Here is a 21,532-nt window from a genome sequence, read left to right as displayed (position 1 = left end):
GCGGGGGGAGGAGGACACCGGGCAGCGTGGCGACAGGGGGCCTGAGGCTCTAATGCACACAGTGAAGCGGCACACAGGCTGGACCACTGAGCAGCTGGCACAGGAGCATGGGGATGGCTCCTCCCTTGGGGCGACGTGAGCAGAAGAATGACATGAAGACAGACAGGAAGAGAAGATGAATGTCTGGAATATCAAAATCACTGACAGGTACAGTTTCAGACAGCCAGGGCCTCACTCAGAGTTAGAAAGAAGAAAAAGGAAGTTCAGGGACCTTTGGCTGAGCTGCTTTCTAAAATGTGGTCTAATGTGGCCGGGGCAGATCTTTGACTCCACTGTGAACAGAAAGTTCATGAAATCTGCCAAGTTACAAGTCAGATTTACTTCTCTTCAGCAAGTGCTTGTGGCCGAGCCTCCCCACAACGAATGGCTCTAGTTTGTTTTTGTTTGACAAAAAAAGGCAGGAGAAATGTCTTTTCTCCAGAGACTAAGTGGCACCGACAGGAAAAAAGTGAGCATGTTCAATTAAATTAGAAAGAGATTTTGTTATTTGCTTAAAAAAATACTCTGCTTTTGAAATTTATTTAGTAAACAGATGCTGTATTTGTGCAATCAGGATGTGATTAGTGTGTATATATATTTGTGGGTGTGTGGGTGTGTGAGGAGTCAGAGGCCAGTCAGTGGTGGTACTTGGGGACAAGGCCTGTTTTTTCTGGCTGGATGCTGCTGCTCAGGGAGGAGCTACAGTCGCGTTTGTGACTCGGTTTGGTCAAATTCCTGTTTAAGGTCTTAAATTTCACAGATGACTTAACAATGCCCCCCTGCTGCTGGACCAGCCCTGCCAGTCACTTTGTTTTTCTGTTTGTTTTTCTGGGATCTGGACAGACTGTGTTTTTCTCAGGAATCGGGTTTCTCCGCAGCTCTCCTTGTATCAGTTTCTGACGCCCTTTTCAAAGACATCTGTTATTTTACCAGAAATAGATTTCATTAAAGGTCTAATTCACATAATAGTCACTTTTTTTTTGGGTCATAGCTGACCAGGTAAAGATTTCTGCTTCAAATATTTACATGTTAATGATTGTACTAGGGTTTAAATATTTTAAGAATTACAGATTAAAGCTATTCTCATCATGCAGAGATGGTGCAACTGCAGGGTGACAATTAAATAAAGTAAAATAGAGACACAATGTTCAGCATTCTAATTTTTTGCATTCTAATTCTATAGAAAAGTTGTCACAGATTGAAAGTAAATGAAAATTTAACTCAGCATATTAAAATTAAAGGTGGCATCATCACTTTCTGTGTGATAAACAATAAAGTTGTCAGGAGAGATTCTGGATTTCTTACCAACATGATTAAGTAACCTAACAAGAAAAACAAATCTAGATGCATTTCTTTATTGAACTTATTATTAAGGCATTGCACTGCAGTTCAAGACGACGTTTGAATTTAATCAGAGAGGGAAATGTTTTAATTTGCTGAAGCCCTTTGAATGTGTGTGTGAATGTGTTGCAGAGTGTGTTTGGGCTCTGATGAATCTGTCAGGACTGAGGGCAGGGGGTGATGTGACTGCTGACAGGCTCCCAGCAGGCCTGCTGAGAGCCCAGATACTCTGCTTGCCCTCCCTCCAGTTTCCCCAGCTACCCAGCTCCCCTTCTCCTCTCTCTGGCCTCGGCTCCGACACATTTGCTGTGTATTAGCCACGGAGAGTAAATTACGGCACCCTGGACCTCTGGACGATTCCTCTCCTTATTCACATGTCCTTCTTTTTCTCCTCTCCTCCAGCTCATCGTCTCCCCTGCTTCTCTTGTTGTTGTTGATTTTCTCTCAGTTTTGATCTGTTTTCCTCTCTCTGTCTGTCATTCGCGTCCGGGCTCTTGGACTCCTTCAACCCTGTCAGATTTCGCTCCCCTGTCTGTCTTTCTCCCACTTCTGTTATACTTCTCATCCACCATTCCTCCATTGTGTCACGCTACAAAGCGTTCCCTCCCTCGAACACATCCCCTCCGCTCCCCATTTACTTTCTTACAAGCAGGTCCCTGTTGTCTAGGCTTCACAGGTTTCTTAGCCGACTCTCTCGCTCTCGCACCTTCTTCCTCTCAAACATTTCCCTCACTCTCCCTCCGTCAGCCCTCCTCCTCCTCCCTCTTTCTGGAAACAGATGTTGTTTGTCAGATCTTATCATTACTGGCTAATTAAGAAGACATCTCTTCTCCTTCTGTTTTTGCTTCCCTCTTCTCTCTTCTCTCTCTCTCTTTCTCTCTCGCTGTGCTATCCATCCCAGATTCATTGTTCTTCTCAGAGAGAGGTTCGGGTCAGGGTTTGATGCACACGTGTTATCGGTGAGCTTGATTAGCGGCAGATTGACTGAAAGGGTATTAAAAAGGTAACATTAGTGTTTCCTATGTTGCAGGCGACCCTATGCACATTTGTTGGCGTTACCGTGCATCTTTATCTGACAGTTGTGAGAATATATTTTGAATCTTCATCCCCCAGGGCACACCAAGCATGCTGGGAGAGGTCAGGCCACTGATGGGACGTCTATTCCCCGTCCTGGTTGTGAATTCATGTTCTCTAGACTCCGAATATCCCTCCATATCCATCTATTTGGCAGCACAAACACATTCCCTTGTGGCTGAGCTTTGTATGCAATCTCCGCTTTTGGCTTTGCTCAGGAGACTGAGACATTAATTCATTTAAAATTGTTAAAATGCACATTTAAAATCAGGTGAGAGGTTATGGGGTAAAACTGTTTTTGGGCCCAGGAGAAACCCAGCTGCGATGTTGGAGTGCCTCTGGTATTCCCTTCCCATCAGCCCACTTTATTCTTCCCAGCTTCACCGTGCCACAGTCAATTTTTTTGTGGTGGTTTGCCTGAAAGTTTTACAGCAGTACTGAGCTCTATAAATCAGCGCTCACGTTTAAAAATGTTTGGCTTTGTCACAGTTCTCCGTTTTAGTAATGGGCTGGGTCTGGACTGAGGTTGCAGGGGTGAGCCTGGGAGAGAAGCGCAGCCAAAATGCAAACAATCTGACTGAAGCTACGTGGATCGTCGTCTCATTGATTATTTTACAAAACAAATGTGATTTGATGTTGAGATGAAGTTAGAAATAAACTCTAATGGCTTCTTGCAAAATGCTTTGTGGAGAAAACATCACACTGGACACTGTAAGCGTTTGTACAGTGGAATACGGTGGAGTCAGTATAATGCTGTGGGGACAAGGAAGCCTGTCAGAGTTGATGGAAAGATGAAGGGAATGAAATTCAGGAAGGTCCTGGAAATATTTCCAAAAATCTTGTGACTGGGACGGTGAAAGTAGATAGCTTTAGATCAAGTTTTATTCATGTTCATGTGTTTGTATGGCCTAGTCAAAGTCCAGTCTAACAATAACTTATTGTAAGATGCTCTCCACCCAGTCTGACTGAGCTCTGCAGTTTTGTAAAAAGTATGGATCACATTATATCTTTAAATTGAAAAAAGACGTTGATGTTCAACAAAATGTGGTTCTGCAAGGTTTTGACTCAGGAAAGTAGAACATAAATGCATGCCACACTTTCCAGATTTTACTATATATAGAAAATATGAAAAAAAACCCACTTCAGTTTGTTTAAAAAAATGCTAAAGGGAAGGGGATATCTCTGTAAGTTGAGAGAGCAAAAAGTAAAAAAAAACTGAAATTAGACTGATCTGACTCTTTCATAGATATCTGTGTAAAGACACGATGGAGAATGAAGGGGGAAACGAATGGATGTTTGCTGCTGAGTGAAGCTGAAGCCACAGATTTCCGTGTATGTTTTTGGAGGAGGAGGGGAGGCGTCTGGAGGGACCGGTGTGAAAGGTCCTGTGGTGGTATGCGACAGAGGAGGTATCAGTTCGTGGAGGGTTTTCTGTGCCCCATTAGCAGTGTCAGAGGTCATGTGCCCCGGGTGTTAACCCTGATGACCAGTCTAGCTTCCAGTCTGCCAGGGGACCCTGGTCCAGGGGTATTTATTACCTACAACCACCCCCATCATCCCCCTTATTGCCAACACACACAGACACAAGCACCCCTCCAAACACAAATCTCCTCATGGAAGAAAACAAATCGCCCAAAGTTGATCCTCAGTTGGGGTACATGTACTAATTGGATGTATATCCATACAGTGAAACCTGATGACCCATCTGTAGCCTGATGTCTTGGAATTAAATACAAGTTCATCCCAATCTTAGACTTTAGCGGCGAGTTGCAACATGTTTTGGCTCAAAAATCGGCTCCTGTTTCTGTTCAGGTATCTCTGAGACATTCATGTTGGAGGCATTATTTTTGCTGATGTAATTTTTCATGACCGATTGTACACACATGGTCGCCTGACTTGGACCATTTTTTTTCTTCGTCGAACCCGTGAAGGCGTGCTTGTGTGTGTGTGGTTCGCACAGCTTTGTGTGACACATGCATGTCGGGCTGCTGTATGAGTTAGTGCTCTTAGTGTGTGAGTGTGGCAGAGGAAGGCCCTCAGCATGTCAGTATGTTTTAATGCTTCACATCTGGTTTCCTAATTTTCCTCCCTGCAGCTCCCCTCCACCGCCATGTCAGGACACTGTTTTGTTTTTTCAGGGTGGGGGTGATGGAGGGGATTTCTGATGAGTGATGGCCCTGCATACAGGACATCAACAATCTTCCTCTCTTCCTCTGTCTCTGCCTCTTCTCTTCTTAATCTTTCTTTTTGTGTGTGTGTGTGTGCTCTCACTTTGAATTTTCACCACCCTGCATCTGAAAGGCTAGATGGACAGAAATTGCGGATTTAGTTATTTTTAGTGTCATTATCCTTTTCACCCTCGTTCTTTCGCCGAATCACCGAATCTGCACTTAATCAAACTTTAGAAAAGGATTGCGTAAATGTCCATCTTGCAAACTTGAAACTTGCAGCAAACGCTTCATCAATTCCTGTTGCCACCAAAGCTGCATTACCAAGGAGCCGAGAGGCCGATGTGTTTTATGACAATTTGAGAAGGCAGTTTATGTCGACAGTGATTAGTGCTGATGAAATCCTATGAAAGTTTATGTCAAGCTAGGTGCTCACCAGATGATTAAGGCCACGTGTAAAGCAGAAAGCCCTACTGATGTGTAACAGATGCCCTAATGGACACAGAAATGAGGAACAGAGCATCCACTCCAAAGAACAAAACTATAAAATCGGCCTATTTTTATTTGTTCTCAGCGTCACAATTTGACATTTGCTCTTTGAACTTGTTTTGGTAAAGTTATTTGCAGCAGTTGAGAAGCTCAGGTCTCGTTGTAAGACATTTGGTCTGTTTGGTACAGAAACAGGAATCTATGAATGAAAACAATAAACAAACAAAAAATATATATTGAATAATCTTGACAGGAAACACAGTTTGAATAAAACACATTTTAAAATAATAAGGGCCTCTGAGTTTTTGTGCTGAGTTACTAAGATCAGCATTTGTGCTGGAAGAATCTAACTCAGAACAAATGCCACAAAACGAGAAGAAAAATTACTCTTTTAACCTCAAGATGACAGATAAATATTTTATCAGAGAAGTCCATTAGTGGACAGTAAGTTTGATTATTGTTACATTTAGGTTTCAACCAACCGTGTGAGCCATATTTCAAACTTCAGTAAAACAAAAGGAGAAGAAAAATGCAACAAGTCTCCTTTAGCTTCGCTTCCCGGAAAAATATGTTTTCCATTTTAATGCGTTTCCCCTTGACTGCTTTAGCTAAAGTCGGTAAAGATCTCTGGAAACAACATTTCACCCACGTCTGGTGTAAAATGATGCAGAGATTTGTTATTTTTTGTGTTTCCTGCTTTAGAAACATGATTTTTAATGCAAGATTCTTGAAGAAAGACCCAAATTTCAGTAGATTTTAGCAGTTTAAATAGCTGAAGATGTTCATATCTATGATATAATACCATCAGTCAATCCGAAATTATTTGACTTTTGTTTTAGATTCTTACTGTGGTCTTAGCTGAATGTTTGAATTCAGCACTAATATTAACCTGCAGCAAAATCCAAAGATATAATTCAGCTTGTAAAAAGTCTGAAAATGTATGTTATTTAGCCTACATTGTTTATTCTTTTTTTTGAAATATCAGAACTATTTAATATTAGTTTGACATAATGTGCATTTTATTCTTTGTTTGGGTTTTTTTCCCAACAAAGTTCATGCATAAACATTGCCTTACATCTTTTGACTGCATTACCTAAACAAAAAAGATCTCCTAGCTAAAAATGTGCCACAGTAGCAAACTAATTGGCTAATCTGAATGTTTTTGTTGTTGTTGCCATACTTGGGCCAGCATTAAATTTCTATTAGACAAAAATTAAATATCTGGATTTATCTGAGTCAGCCATGAAAACTCCCACATAGAGGATGCGATGTAACATCACTCTAGGTTTTAATGTTAACTTCTTGACAGTTTTGGCTCTTTAAGACAAAATGAATTATCTGGGTGTAGTTGAGTCCATCAAAATCTCCATTACCTCAGCTCCTGCACAGTCACAGCCACCCATGTTTCTTTATTCCTGCCTGTTTTCACATCACCAGACCTGGAGACGGACTAAACTGGAGACGACCCAGACATCAACCAGCTAGACTGAGACTTGACAGTGGTGGAGTGACTGAAGTCATTTCTTGATTGTGCAGGTCAAGCAGAACTCTGTGGTTAAACCCATTACTATAATGGGCTTAACCACAATTATATTTTATATAGTGCTAATCTGATTTAGGAATCGTTATTTGAGAATTGATTTATTTTATTCACTCAAACTTTTTTTTGTCTGGTATTAAAATTTGAACAAAGCAAAAATAAATCTGTAAAGGAGCAAAGATGGTTTCACATCACTGTTGTCATAAAGCGCCTGTAACATGAGCCGCAGGTGAGCGCACCTATTCAATTTGAACTGGTCAGGTTTTATGTAACTTACTTAATTAAGTCAAAACTATGTTGGATAAAGGTATTAAAGTTGTTGAATTATTTTGCGATCATCGATTCTAAGCTTCAATGTTCTTGAAAATCTCAAATTGAAATGATAAAAAGCTGCAGAAACTCTGAACCCGAAGGTTTTCAGATCCTTTGGGTTCTAAGAACCTCAGACTGTAAAACAGCTTAACTTCATTGCAGAAATTCAGAAGCAGTTCTGCTGAGAAAAATTTTTTGATATTTAGAAATATTACATATTTATTGATATTTAACTCCATCACAAATAAACATGTATATATTAGCATTTTTTGAGTTGTTGACTTTACAATAACAAGTCCACAAAGCTTTATGTCATAAAATCCAAACAATTTTATGACGTTTCAACTCAGTTGCCATACTTTTGCTGACAAGGGAAAGTTTACCTAAGAAATCAATGTTTTCTAGTTCGTATTTGTTTTGAATTTATTTTATAATCCAAGAGCTATTTTTTTTGTTCTAAAGTGTTTTTTTTTATTAAGGTTTTTAGTTTAAGTCAAAGTTTAAAACTTAAAACTCTCTTTATAAACATTCAACAGAAATGTTGATGCTCTTTTCTCACTTCTCTTATTTGCACTTGCTCTGTTTGCACACTCAAGTGTTACTCACTTGAAAGTGTTATTAGCAGAGAATAACCTGCATTATTGAGCAGAACAAGATGTAAATGTATAACATCACCAGATTAAAAACAAACACACTTGCACGATGAGTTCTTTGAAATCGGCCGTTCTTTGCTAATTTCCCTGTGACACAAGGATTACCTCCAAATCTTTGCAGTGTGTCATACACTGTGCTGTGTGGGTGTGTTACTCCACCAAAACAAAACAAACAACAGCAATATTAAACTTCTGCAGCCACAATAGAAGAGGGGGGGAGTAATAAAAAACAGAGGGTCCTCAACTTCTTATTAATTATGCAAGATTAGTCTAATTATAATTCAGCAAATGAATGTGTGGCAGAAGGTGCGAGGCGACGGGGCTGGGAGATTTGCATGTTAAGTGGGCAGAGGGAAGCGGCTAATGCATGCTAATATATGCGTCAATGTCTCGCTTTAATTTCAGCATTTGCAGCTGTGTGCGTCCGAACTGAGGGGGGTGAAAAGTTGACTCAATGGGTTTTTGGGTAAGGGAACTGGGGGGTGCAAAGGTGGGTGTGTCAGCGTATTAAAGAGTGTGTGTGTGTGTCAGTGTGTGTGTTTCTACATGCCAGTGTGTGTGTGTGTGAGGCATCTGGTTTCATATAAACAAGAAATGATGAGTAGAAGTCAACAAATAAGGTCAAGGACCCTCAGAAAGTGCAAAAAGCCAGAAATGGATGTAGACAGTTGCTGAATTAGGGTTGTGGTTTTCTTGGCCCTCGGTCGTCAGTTCAGTGAAACACTGTCATGTCATCCAGTTAAACGTGTGACAACTAATTGTTACATTGTGTGCAAAAAGGCTGGCGCTACCAAACCTCGTCATTTTCTGTGTAAACATATACATATATCAAATGTATTTAATCTTCTTAAACCTAATTCTGTCCATCCATCCATCATATTCCACTTATCTGAGCTTGGATAATAATTTTGACACTGCAAAATAAATTCCTTTGCAACTTCTTACTATTAGACATCATTTAATCAGAAAAAAGTCCATCACTCTGAACTGCCTAGTTGCTGAAAATGTGCTGTATAGATACAATTACCCTACGTAGCTGTGTGTAATTTTATCAAATATAGCTGCTCCTCTAAGGCTCTGAGATTAGTTAGTGCCACTGTTGCCTTTTAGCAAGAAGGTCCTGGGTTCGAGTCCCAGCCTGGGGTCTAAATGCTTGGAGTTTTCATGTTCTCCCTGTACATCTGGCTTCTCCTCACAGTCCAAAAACATGACTCTTGGGTTAACTTGTCTCTGAATTCTCCTTAGAAGTGAATGTGTGTGCATGGTTGTTTGTCCTGTTTGTCTCTGACTGGTGACCAGTACCCGGCCTCATGCCCCTTAAATTACTTACCAATCTGTGGCAACACTTGACGACGGATTCTCAAAAATGCTTCCCTCTGACGTTTTCCATCTTGAGCTGTACAAATCTGGTGGACTCATAGCCTAAACACTTAATTTAAGAGAACTAAGAATACAAACACATGACACACTTTTCCAGATTTTTCATTAAGCATCCCTCCCACTATGCCTGTATGGACTATTTTGTGCTTGTGTGTCTCAAAACATAAAACACTGATCAAAGTTTGTTGTTCTAACATGAAAAAACAAAAAAAGCTCTTCAAGTGACGTGAATATTTTTGCAATTTGATACTGCTTGATTTTCAAAGATGTGCTCAGCCAGCGTTAGAGTAACACACCTCATAACTTTTCTGTAAGATTTTAAACCATGAAGTTGTCCACAACGTTGATGATCTATAAGAAGTGAAATCTCAATGTGATGTGTGAGAGGCACAGATGGGTCCTTTCACATTTTCACTCCAAACTGAGATCTACCGCAGCTCTGAGGTGGAAGGTCCGAGCTCTGAAAGATAAATTGTAATCACTCTCTGCCAACAACAATATTGATTGTCCTCTGAGCGCATAACTCAACTCCAGTAATATTGGAACTGAGAACTAGTTTCAAGCCAGGTCCTGTTCACAAGGGAGGAAACTGGAGCGAGCGATGGAGGAATGATCAGTAAAAGCTGAGAGAATGAGGGAGAGATTAGTATTCGATGGGAGGATTCAGGGCTGTGGGGCCAATATGAATTTCCTCTCCACACAGCCGCTCCACATTAAGATGAATTATGTTTGCAAAGAACACAGTGTGGGTGGGATCAAACCAACCCACGTGAGCCAAAAAAACGCTGCCTCCTTCTGTGGCATTTTTCTCCTCACTGTTATTGTTTGCTTAGTGGAAACAGCGACAGTGATTTAACAAGTACTTCACTGAAGTAAAATGCAATGAAATGCTGGAAGAAATGAGAAAAGAATTACTTTAATATAAGTACAGAAAGATACTTTGAGGAGAGTTGGATTCATGGTGCATCTGTGGTCTGATTGTTTCTGCTGCTGCTTCAGAAGCAGAGCGACACCTGGGGAATACTAATGAATATTATTTTATGCAAAACATAGTTCATACATATATAAAACTCTGACTTTTTTCCTTCAGGATTACATCCAAAACATTCAGACACAACAAATGACAGTAAGTGAAACTATTAAGAGGTCAAGACATCACAAACGTAAGAAAGATGTTGAATGATAGAACTAAAAATCTTTTTGTCATTTTGATTAAAATATCAATTAAATTATTATTTTATGCAATTTAGAGTATTACATAAAATACTCTAAATATTTTATTCAATATAAAATATTTTGTATATTTTATATTGCTCTATAAAATAAAATGTCGCTATGTCATTTTATTTAAAACTTAAATAAAGTTTTAAGTTTATTTAGTAATAAATAAACATAAAACCGAGGTAAGAAGTTATATGTAAAGGAATAAAAATCTGATAAGTTGATCTAACAGAGTATTTTGTTAGATCAACAAAATACTCTAAATGACCTATTATGCAGTTTTGAAAGCACGCAAAAATAGACTGTGATTTTAAAGGATTTGCTGTTAATTTTATGGTAAAACCGCAAGCTGGGGTTGCAGCTGCAGTAATCCCAGAAGGTCGACCATCAACAGGTAACAGGAGTTTTGTCAGGGAGCCTCTGTTAGGACCTGGACCCTGATTTGAACATTTCTACAAATAACTCTCCTTCCTTTTGAAGAGTGTAAATAGGAGAGTAATTTAGCACCCACTTTTAACCATTACTTACTAAAGTAAACTCAACAACTGAGCCAAGTTTCACACAACCATGTTTTAGTCACATTATGATTGAGTTTTTGACAGACATTTTTTGAAAATCGAGTGGACACTTAGTTTAATATCAGAATTTTTGTTGTAGCGTGGTCACCATGCAGCTCAGGTGTTTGTTTGTTTTTTTTGTTTTTTTATTCAAGCTTCTTTATGGCCTTGCAAAACATCTGAACAGATCTTCTTAACCTCATCCTCCCCTCCCATCACTTTGTATCCTTTTCCTATGTTTATTTCTATATTCTCTATTCGTCTTTTCGCCGTATTTCCATCACAGAGAATTTCTGTGATGGAATGCGCTCCAGTTTCTTCCTTCTCTTTCCCATCTTTGCCTCTTAGCGTGGGGACTTTGGGATTGCGGCAGAGCTGCGTTGCCATGGCAGCTGGCTATGTTTCCGAACCGCGTACACCTGGGATTTGGAGTCTCTCTCAGTAGTCTCCCTCTCTTCTATTTATTCCACCTTTCTTTCAGGTTTTCTCTGGTGTAGCTCAGGCTATCAGCACTCCCTCCCCCACTGTCTTCAGCTCCACAGTGCGTTGGATTGAAGTTACATACGTGATGAGACACATATACTTGGAAAAAAATAAAATAAAAAATCATGTCCATGCGAGCACCTGCACATGCCTCCTTCCCTACCTTCGTCCTGCCACTTCCTCATTTAATTTTCTCTGTGGCTGTCTCTACTTCGTTTCCCTCTGCGCTCCCATGTGGGGTTCAAATATGGCATTGTGGGATACCACAGTCCCCTGAGTCCGCTGGCATACATCATTGTCTCTGGTTTACTTTGAAACGCAGCAGCACTTTTCACTCGGCTTGCGCTTCCAGATCTCATTACTTGATTTAAAGTGTAACAACATTGACTTTAAAACTAAACTAAACAGCTGGGATTTATGTCAGAACTGTAATCACATGTACATACATGCAATCACTACAGGACCTATGTCTGTGAAAAAAAAGAAAAAAGAAAAAAAAAGCCTTCTTTGGCTTTTGGTATGTGGAAAAGGGGGAAATAATTACATACTGGAAACTGTCATAGAGTTTCTTTGCTGCTGATGTTAAAATTTTTTTTAATATGTACCCTTTTGTTTACCTTTGCAGGTTTTTCTTGAAGTTTTTCCTGAAATGCAACCAGAACTGCCTGAAGACAGCAGGCAACCCGAGGGATATGAGGAGATTCCAGGTACATAAAAGATGTTTATGTGTGTGCGTGTGCACTTGTGTGTGGACATAAAAAAGTGGGAATACCAGAGGATGAAGAATTTAGTCGCTGTGATAAAAGAGCACCTTTATGCTCTTCTATTATAAGACACTCTACTCTCCCATTCAGTCTCTTTCTAGGTAAACTGTAGTACTAAAAACCTTTTAATTTAGGCTTCATCTCTCCACAAAGACTCAAGCTGGACAGCTGAATTGTATGATGGAGACAAAATAGACCCTCAGATGTTTTCCGAGCTGAGCTTATGTGATCAAAGAGAATGACCAGTTGTTTTTCTCAGATAGTTTGCTTCACTTTGGGCAGGTGTGAAAACGCGCCTCTTTCTCTGTTTACCTGAGTGACCTCTGGTGCAGGTCTCTTACTGTGGAAATGCATCCAAACTATCCATTAAGCCAAAACCAACGAGAAGAAGAAAAGCCCAGGCTTTTAAATCCACATCTGGTGTCTGTGGCACATCAGCAGCACGTTTCACATGGTGTGATGTTTTTTGTTCATTTGTAGTTTGGCTGATGGTTCATTTCCCTGCCTGCTGCGTCCACTGGGCCTGGTGACAGTGCCCCAAATGACTTGATACTATGACTGTATGAGGTTGTCCAGCCTGCCCGGCCTGCTGTCAATGAGTGCAGGATGAAAGTGAAACAAGCCAAGTGAAGTCAATCTTTCCACATTTCCTGCTTAGCTGAACCTCGGGCCATCAAAGTGTGAAAATGCCCTCAGTTTAGCCAGATTAAAAAATTTGTTTCTCTCAACATATCGTTTTTTTCTAATATTCTATGGTGTAAAATATTACACCATAGAATATTAGTTTATACAAAATTACTGTTTATACAGGCGACTTTCATAAACTCTTTGATGAGACAAAACAAGTGCAGGTTAATATCCTATTTCCTTAAATACACAATAGGAACCTTGGCAGACAGTTTGTTTACTTATGATAAAAAGTGTCTTATATCTGCAAAACTCTCCAGGAAGAGGAAGAACTCTAATCTACCAACTCTAAACAGCTTTTAGCTACTTGGCTCTAATGACATGGCTCTCATGTTGTCTGAAAATGTGCACCTGATTGGCTGCTCCCCCATCACATTCAAAAGAAAAACTTTGTTGCTCCTATTCCAGCAAGTTTATCATTACCTCATCACACTGTTCACTTTTCTGAAAGTAAATTCACCCTTTTTTTGTACAAATGCCTTCAGCATGCTCAGCATTACTCATTTATTCAAGTGCATGCTTCGGTTCTGAATCCGAAGCAAAAAGACACTCCAAAAGTCACAACCAGAAGAAACCAGACCACAGAAAAATAACGGTAACTACCAGGACTCTGAATTAGAGTGTCTCTTTTAGTTTGGTCCATTTATCAAAAGTAGAGATCATTCAAATACCCAGCATTGTGTTTTTCATCAATTGTTCATGTTTATTTGTCTTTCAATACTTGTAGATCAGGAAACAAACAGGAATATTTCTCCTTCTTTTATATGAGTATATTTTTTAAAAGTTAAGTCATTTGTAGATAAATTAACTTTATTGACAAGCTATGAGACTGATTTTATTTTTGACATCCAAAGAGAATATTTGGTTTCTGAGAAGATGAGAGTTGTTGAAGTTGTCACATGGCAAATCTCTGGGAAAGTTTTCCAGTGGAAGTCATACTGGAGAAAGAAGTTAAAGGTGAAAGCTAGAAATCAATAAGGAGTCAGAGAGATGGAAAGACAAACCAAAGAGTTATATATGTGGGAGACATGGCTGTGGGGGCGCCTGGGTGCAGGAAATAGGTTGAGGTGTTTCAGGAAGTTGTCAAGAATTGAGTGATTGGCTCCAGATGGGGAAGGTCATGCTCCGTGACCCAGGAAGTGGTCACAAGGGACTCCTCGAGCTCACTTCCTTTGCCGTCTTTCAGCACCAGCGGCCTCTCTCTGGCATTCTCCTTTGCCCGGCAAAGCCTTGTGTCCGGCTGCCCCCGCCCCTCTCCGTCCTCGTCTCCCACCATGTTTGCTTTAACTCCTGTGGTGTGACACATGCTGAGAAGTTATGAGTACACGAGCGCTCCAAACTCTGGGCCTCTGGGTTAAAAGGTGATCAGGGCTGGGCAGGAGTTCGCTGCTTGATCGATAATTTACAGTTATTTTCCTTTCCCTTCCACCACCTATGGAACATATGTTTTCCCCCCTCTCTTTTGCTTTGCTCCTTCACCTGCAAAATTTCATTATGTCTGTCTTTTAAGGTGAAGGTTTATTATACATGTCACTTCAAAATATATGTCATAAATCTATTTACAATATCAATATTGTAAATAATAAGGGCAAAAACGTGGGACTATCCCCTTGTTAAGCGAATGAAGTGCCACCTATGGGGTGCAGATGTAAGTGGGAACATGCAGTCGGCAGAAAATCACATTATGGGTGCCATATATCATCCACTGCTTTAACAACCAGCTGAAACAGGAGATTCGGTTCATATGTTTGTTGTCATTGAAGGATTAAGAGGCGACAACGTGAGCCTGCTGCGTGCTATATGAATCAAAAAGTTAGTCTAGAGGCAGAAGGAGAGGCCATATGGTGACCCAGTGGAGGAGTGAAGGGGTGTGAGAGCCCCAGAATGCAGATGTGTTGTGGAAATCCCTGAGATGTCAGATCATCCATTAAAGAAATATGACCGTCACCTGTACAGAAAAACAAATTGTTGCTCTGGGATTTTCACACTTGTAACTTGATATTTTGACTCTTAGCCCGCAGCCTAAATGCTTCATCGACGCTCATGCGTCTTCCTCTTTGCCCCCTCTGTCCTCTCGCTCAGGTGGTCTTGTCCAGCACAGTGAGTGTAGATGGACACGTCCTGGCCGTGTCAGACAACATGTTCGTCCACAACAACTCAAAACATGGCCGGAGAGCTCGCCGACTGGAGCCGGGAGAGTCTGTGGAGAATACCATGGAATATGGTAGGACAGTAAGATAAGAGGTTTCATTTACCTCTTATCTTATAAATACTTCATAAAAGTATTTATACGCTTTTTCATTTTTTGTCACATTACAAACACACACTACGTATTTTATCTGAATCAAAGATTGAGATTATAATTTATTTATACACAGTAGGCAACAAGTTGAGCCAAATTGTATTTGAGGGTATCAGAGTCAAGGAGGCTGAATAAAAGGTCTTATGTGCTACTTTTTGTTGATCTATACCATAAAATCTCGAGGATATGATGTCATAAGCGGTGGAGAAAAATCAAAAGGGTGTGAATACACTGAACATAAACCAAGAAAAATATATATAGTAACCAGTGTTATTGGAAATCTCACTGGGTATCGAACAACTTTGTTCCACTTTGTTAAAGTTTCACATATTTGAGAGGAAAAAAAGAATGACTTTACAAGATCATTTAAAACAAGCCTAATACTAGTAATATTTTAATTTCTGCACTAAATAATGAAAGAGTCAGATCATTTTTCCAACTCTATCCGGACATTTGTCCTGTATTCAACCCAACTTTTAAATGAGGATGTCTGTGCATGGTGCATGACTTTAAGTCACACAAACTCTTTTCAAGCAGCGGTTTTAGCCTAAGATAACACACATTTATATTTTGATTTTAATCTTCAAACCTTTCTGACTGAGTCCATACAGTGCAAAAAGCTGTAAAAGTTGGTAGGACTTTTACAGGAAACTTTGAACTTTGAACTTTTTCACATTTTGTCACAATTCAATCACAAATCAATGTATTTAATCCAGGTTTTATGTAACGGTCCAAGAGAGTCATTGATGTACACTTGACACCCCCACTGTAACAGCATCATGATGTGGGAATGCTTTCTGCAGCATCAAATAAAAACCACGTCTCCTTTTTGTGTTGCTCTGTCACATAAGAAACATAAAAAATATGAACCATTAATGAATACTGCTGGAGGGCGCATACATGTAAAGTATGCCTAACACTTTTACCCTCATTTCTATACTTTTATTGATCGTCATTGTAGATTATGTTAATGAAGCTTTTCTCTCCTGTCTTAGCCACCCCCTGCATCAAAGCCATCAGCCCCAGCGAAGGCTGGACCACCGGCGGGGCGATGGTCATAGTCATTGGGGAGAACTTCTTCGACGGGCTGCAGGTGGTGTTTGGAAGCATGCTAGTGTGGAGTGAGGTAAGAGTTGTCTTCGAAACATCCCGCTAATGATGCTGCACATTGTGAAATGAAATGCGCAGCATATGGCTTGTCTCATTATTTGGGTGATTTATGAGCAGTCTTAACAATTGAATCTTCCCACAGTAATGAGTTAGCCTAAATATTTACAAGACGCGGGGAAGCGTTTTTTGGTGACACCGTTTGTGTGCTTTCTCCTCAGCTGATCACTCCTCACGCCATTCGTGTACAGACTCCTCCTCGACACATCCCTGGGGTCGTGGAGGTCACCCTGTCGTATAAATCGAAGCAGTTCTGCAAGGGAGCGCCTGGACGCTTCATCTACACAGGTATTAGGATGAACCATTTTTTTTAAAAGTTAGATCCAAAGATTTAAATAATTATTTCTAAAGCTTGACAATCTAATGATTTTTTTTCAGCCCTTAACGAGCCAACTATAGACTATGGTTTTCAACGACTTCAGAAAGTAATTCCCCGGCATCCAGGTGACCCAGAGAAGCTAGCCAAGGTGAGACAAGCGTTACCTAAACTTATCTTTAAAGGATGATGATTATTATTCGCTTGTCCTGGAGTTGTCAATTAAGTTTCTTATTTATTTATTTATTTTTACAGGAGATTCTTCTGAAAAGAGCAGCAGATCTTGTTGAGGCCCTATATGGAAATCCACACAGTAATCAGGTACTTAGAAACAAAACTGTTTCCTACATTCGAAATTGTTCGTCATCGAATATGGAACATAAAATACTTTAAAAATTGCCCTTGAATTATACATTGACAAACCCCTTGAACTTTTTTCTATTCTATTGTTGTGATCTTTCATTACCTGAGAAGATCCTGATCTAATGTATCCTCCCTGATTTTGCTCTTCTAATTGTGGCAATAAATTGTACAATTTGATAAATTCCACAAATTTAATTTTTAGTAAGCAATTGTGAGCACAACTTTTGCACAGGAATAAAAGAGGATTTTAAATATTATTAGCATTAACTGACAAGCAAAGGAAGCAACACAGGAAACAACAATATTAGTTTTCTTTTTAACTAGGTTCACAAGATATATTGGCATGGAAGAATCAGTAACCATTTATCAAACATTATCCACACTCAACAACATTACTCAGCATACGGTATGTGTTCAGAAAAAAACTGCACAAACTTTTTTGCTTTTTGCTGGCTCTGTGTGACCGTGATCCACATGAGTTCATGGTCCATTTAACATTACCTCATGTGAACATTGTATTAGACTATTTCTTTAGTACAGACCCATAATGCTAGATGGGTTGACAGGGTGTCACTTAAAGATTCTCAGTGTTACAGATTAATTAGTTCACTCCTGTTTACTACCAGAAATAGCAGCACCAACACATATCAGCCAATTGGCTTCATATTTTCTGAAACTGACCTGTTGTTTGTGACTTGCTGCAGGACATGCTGCTGAAACGTGCAGCTGACATTGCCGAGGCACTCTACAGCGTTCCCCGTCCTCACAGCCAGTTGCAGGCACTGCCCAGCTCACCAGCCCATGGGAGCGTCATGGGCCTGGGCTCCTATCCATCCCAGCTGGGGGTTAGCATTGGAGATCCAGGACAGAGCAGCCAAGGTTCACAAACTGAGCAAGCCAATCTTTTCTTCTGTCTGGCCAGTATAGCTTATGAGCCTACTCTGTTGTTTCCTTCAGGTTATATCCGTAACTCCAGCAGTTTGTCTCCGAGGGGTTACCCCTCAGCTTCCACTCCCCAGCAGTCGAGCTACGGAGGCAGCGGCGGGATGACTGGAGGCTATGGGACAGTTCCCATGACAAGTCTGGGAGTTCCTGGATCTCCTGGATTCAGCAGCGCCTCACCCACAAGCTCTCCCTACAGTAAGACCTACTGCTTACCAGGAACTCACAATGCTGATTCTGACTCAGTTTCAGGCTTAACACTGTTTTTCTCTCTGTTCCTCAGTAATGCCAGCAAGCCCCACAATACCAGGAAGCTCCAGTTCCTCGTCATCTCTCTTGCCTTTCTCCTCTTTCCCTTCTGCTGCTAAACAGAAGAGTGCTTTTGCTCCCGTCCTCAGGCCCCAAGGTTCTCCTTCCCCCGCCTGTCCCGCCTCAGGGGGGAACAGCTTCAGAGGTAGTCATCCAACTCACTATCTGACCCCGCTGTCTGAACTCACCAATGCAGTCTAACCCTATACTAACCAACTCAAAAGCTGTGACTGAACACGACTTGGGTGATGTACAGTAATGAAACGCCTGACTGATTTAGAATCATAGATTTTGTATATTTTTTTCTCTCCAGCGATGACGGGCCTGGTTGTCCCCCCGATGTAGCAAAGCACCTGCCCCCAATCTGCCCCAGACCACTGCTTCACTTACCTCCCCTTCTTTTTGGCACTGAGCAGGGAGACCGAAAAAAACTGATCACTAGTGAGCGTAACTTTTCCTCCCTGATTCCAACCACTGTCTCTCAGCCCCCCTTTTTTACGACCAGTCAGAGGAACGGGTGGGGTGTGGAAATGTCCAAAGACCAGCAATCTTCTCCAGATGCACAGGATAACGCATCAACCTCAGCTACAAACAGCAAGACTGGACAGTTCACTGCTGTATGTGAGTCTGACAGGAAACCTCTGTTTAATTTCACTTGAAGTTTCAAAAAGGATCTGTCTACAGCATCTAGTTTTTGCAATGCCTACAAAAGACTTACAGCATGCACTGCCGGATCGCTGTGCGTCGACGGATGCCGGACAGCTCAGATAAGAAGCCGCAGCCCTAAAATGTGGAGAGCTTACTTTGTGTGTGTACAGACATCCTAAATGGCATGTGCATACACTGTCTGTGAGCTAGAGAGAGGTTGTTTTGTAGTAGACTTTTAAAGACAACTTACATTCCAGAAAAGTAGAACCTTTATATTTTGTTTTGATTGTTTTTTCAAGGGAGAAATCTTTGTCTCATGGGTTATTACTAAAATGAATTCATATATTGATTTATTTAAGAACAAGCAATTTAACTTATTAAAGTTAGTTTAGGGAATAATATAAACGTGTTTTTATAAACTGGTTCTCTTTCCAACTGTTGATGAAATTAAGCAAGCTCTCCAATTGCCAATTACTTTGATAAATGACACTCTGTAATGGATTTTTTTTTGTGGAGTTTTGTTTTTTTTAATTAAACTTCCCTACTTTTCAGGTTCTTGCAAAAGCAATTATATGTGTTTTGCCCGCAGTTAAAGGTTATTGTCCTTGTGTAAAGGAAATATTAGTTAGCTGTATCCTTTTTATTTCCACTTAAAATGCATGCTTTGTTACACCCATGCTCTGGTACTTTTTCACCCTGACTAGTCTGTGAACTTTCATTTCCAATGTCTAGTCACTATGCAGTATAGGAAGCAAAAGCACAACAGCTCAAACAGAAAGAAGAAGGTGTGTTAAGTGGTCATTTATTGTCATGTTCATACAGCTGCAGTTCCTTGTAAAGGTATTCATACCTGTTGAGTTTTTCCACATTGTGTGAGGTTGCGGCACAAAACTGAAGCTCGTTGGGATTTAGAGAATAGATAGACCATTACAAAGTAGTGAAAAAAAATTATGTTGCACTTGATTTTCTACAGTTTTTTCAAATGAAAGTATGATAAGGGTGAAGGGCAAATTTGGCCCAAAACATGCTCCAAATTATTTGGGACATGTTTTATTACCAGCATTCTTCATTTACTGATTAATTTTTTTGCTTATATTACCGATTAGTAATATTATAAGGAGGACTGTGAACATATGTTTTCAGTTCTTCAGATTATCAATTGGTTAAAGTGTGGCCATTGACTGGGCCATTGTCTGGGCCATTGACTGGGCCATTGACTGGGCCATTGACTGGGCCATTCTAGCACATGAATATATTTTACACTAAAGCTCTTCTTTGTAGGTTTGACTCATTTGTGATGGCGAACAAATGAGTTTTGCAGTCTCTGACTGTTTCTCTTCTGGTTTTGTCTTTTATTGAGCTCAATTCACCTTCACATCCACTTGCCTATTGTTGCTGAAGAACATAAAAACCTCAGCATGATGCTGCCACTCCCAGTTTCACAGTGAAGATGATGTTTTCAGGGTGATTTGCTGTGTTAGAGTAAAGTTTGACCTAACCTATCAGAGTAACTTCTTTGCCTCTCCACATGACAAACTGTAAAAATGGGTTGACTTTTAGCAGTACTTTCTTCTTGTCCATAAAAGCCAGATTTGCAACAGATTCTCTCATCTTCACAAAGATCTCTGATGTTCTTCCAGCACAGGCTTCTTGGCTGGTTTTCTGATTAATGCTTTCCTCTTTCAGGCTCTAGGTATAGCTGGGTTGACATATCTTGATAGGTCTGAAGTTGTGCTATACTCTTTTTACTTCCAGATGATGGATTAAACTTTACTTTGTAAGATGTTAGAGCATTGATATATTGTTTTATGACCCAGTCCTGTATTAAGGTTTTCCAGAACCTTATCCCTGAATTGTCTGTTGACTTTCTGGGCATTCTTGCTGTTTTCTAAAAAAAGATCAAGTTGCAGCACTTTTAAGATGCACATTGAAGTTGCATGTGAAACATCAAAATCCTTTTCTACACTCCACAATTTTGCGTTACTTTGTGCTGGTCTGTCGCATAAGAACTCCACTAAAAGTGATTTGGTGGAAAATTACACAAAATTCAAGCCGTATGAATACTTTTAAAGGCATAGCATTATTCATCACAACACAAAACTCATTCTCAGGACGTGCACATAAAGAACGCAAAGGGTAGCTGAAGTAAGCAAATTTGTTTTTAGAGTTCACTTAATCTTATTTATTAAAAAATGTTAGCAATTTATTTTTATGTTTTTTAAGCCATGTTTTTTTGAAGTGATACAAAAAAAATGGTGCAAACGTGATTTGTAAATTCTAAGGTGTAATTATATTTTGTGCTCCAAATAAAACAAGTAAAAGGAAAAAATGAACTGAAGTGAGTTGAAGTGGTTATACATATTTCTTTATTATGTTACGCTGTGGTGTCCTGAACGTGAAGCTTTTCCTGCAAGCCTCCACATCTCAAGGTTGTGCCTGATCTATTTTTGACTGTGCCCATCACCTGTGTGCTCGTGCAGCTTGTTACACTGTTTTGTATACATAGCTGATGAGCCGCAGCATCTTAATTGTGATGCGAGCGTTAAAGACTGAGTAGAGCATGTCAAGATAAACAACATCCTCCTCCCTCCCTTCTTTCCTCCCCCCGTCTCTCTCCTCTCCAATAAGCCTGCTTTTCTCTGAGGACCAAGCCTCTGGGGGCCGGAGTGAGAACCACATGAGTCTCCTTCCAACGCGGCCTCTTCCTCTCTCTGTTAAAAAAGAAAAAAAAATACACTCACACACAGAGGCATGCGGCTCACCGCTGCCTTGCTTTC

The 21,532-nt window shown here is 40.2% G+C and overlaps 1 protein-coding gene across 5 annotated transcripts in view; it reads left to right on the top strand.

Annotated features, from left to right (window-relative positions):
* The window catches only part of ebf2 (EBF transcription factor 2), a 35,463-nt gene extending 14,396 nt beyond the window's left edge, over window positions 1-21,067 (top strand). For 2 of the 5 annotated variants that reach the window (XM_055048975.1, XM_055048974.1), the window contains exons 7-16: window positions 11,883-11,964; window positions 14,791-14,932; window positions 16,006-16,136; window positions 16,339-16,465; window positions 16,556-16,644; window positions 16,749-16,814; window positions 17,561-17,735; window positions 17,814-17,996; window positions 18,082-18,252; window positions 18,421-21,067. In XM_055048975.1, the coding sequence (XP_054904950.1) occupies window positions 11,883-11,964; window positions 14,791-14,932; window positions 16,006-16,136; window positions 16,339-16,465; window positions 16,556-16,644; window positions 16,749-16,814; window positions 17,561-17,735; window positions 17,814-17,996; window positions 18,082-18,252; window positions 18,421-18,452 (1,198 nt within the window). In that variant the 3' untranslated portion in view covers window positions 18,453-21,067. Of the gene's footprint in view, window positions 1-11,882; window positions 11,965-14,790; window positions 14,933-16,005; window positions 16,137-16,338; window positions 16,466-16,555; window positions 16,645-16,748; window positions 16,815-17,560; window positions 17,997-18,081 lie in introns of all 5 variants that reach the window. The other 3 variants (XM_055048973.1, XM_055048972.1, XM_055048970.1) reach the window with 2 other exon arrangements.
* Window positions 21,068-21,532: the final 465 nt, after the last annotated feature.

This window comes from Poeciliopsis prolifica, unplaced genomic scaffold (genome assembly GCF_027474105.1).
Source record: "Poeciliopsis prolifica strain line A6 unplaced genomic scaffold, Auburn_PproV2 SCAFFOLD028, whole genome shotgun sequence".
Classification (NCBI taxonomy): Eukaryota; Metazoa; Chordata; class Actinopteri; order Cyprinodontiformes; family Poeciliidae; genus Poeciliopsis; species Poeciliopsis prolifica.
Note: the sequence above shows the minus strand (reverse complement) of the source record. Positions and strands in the feature narration are given on the sequence as shown.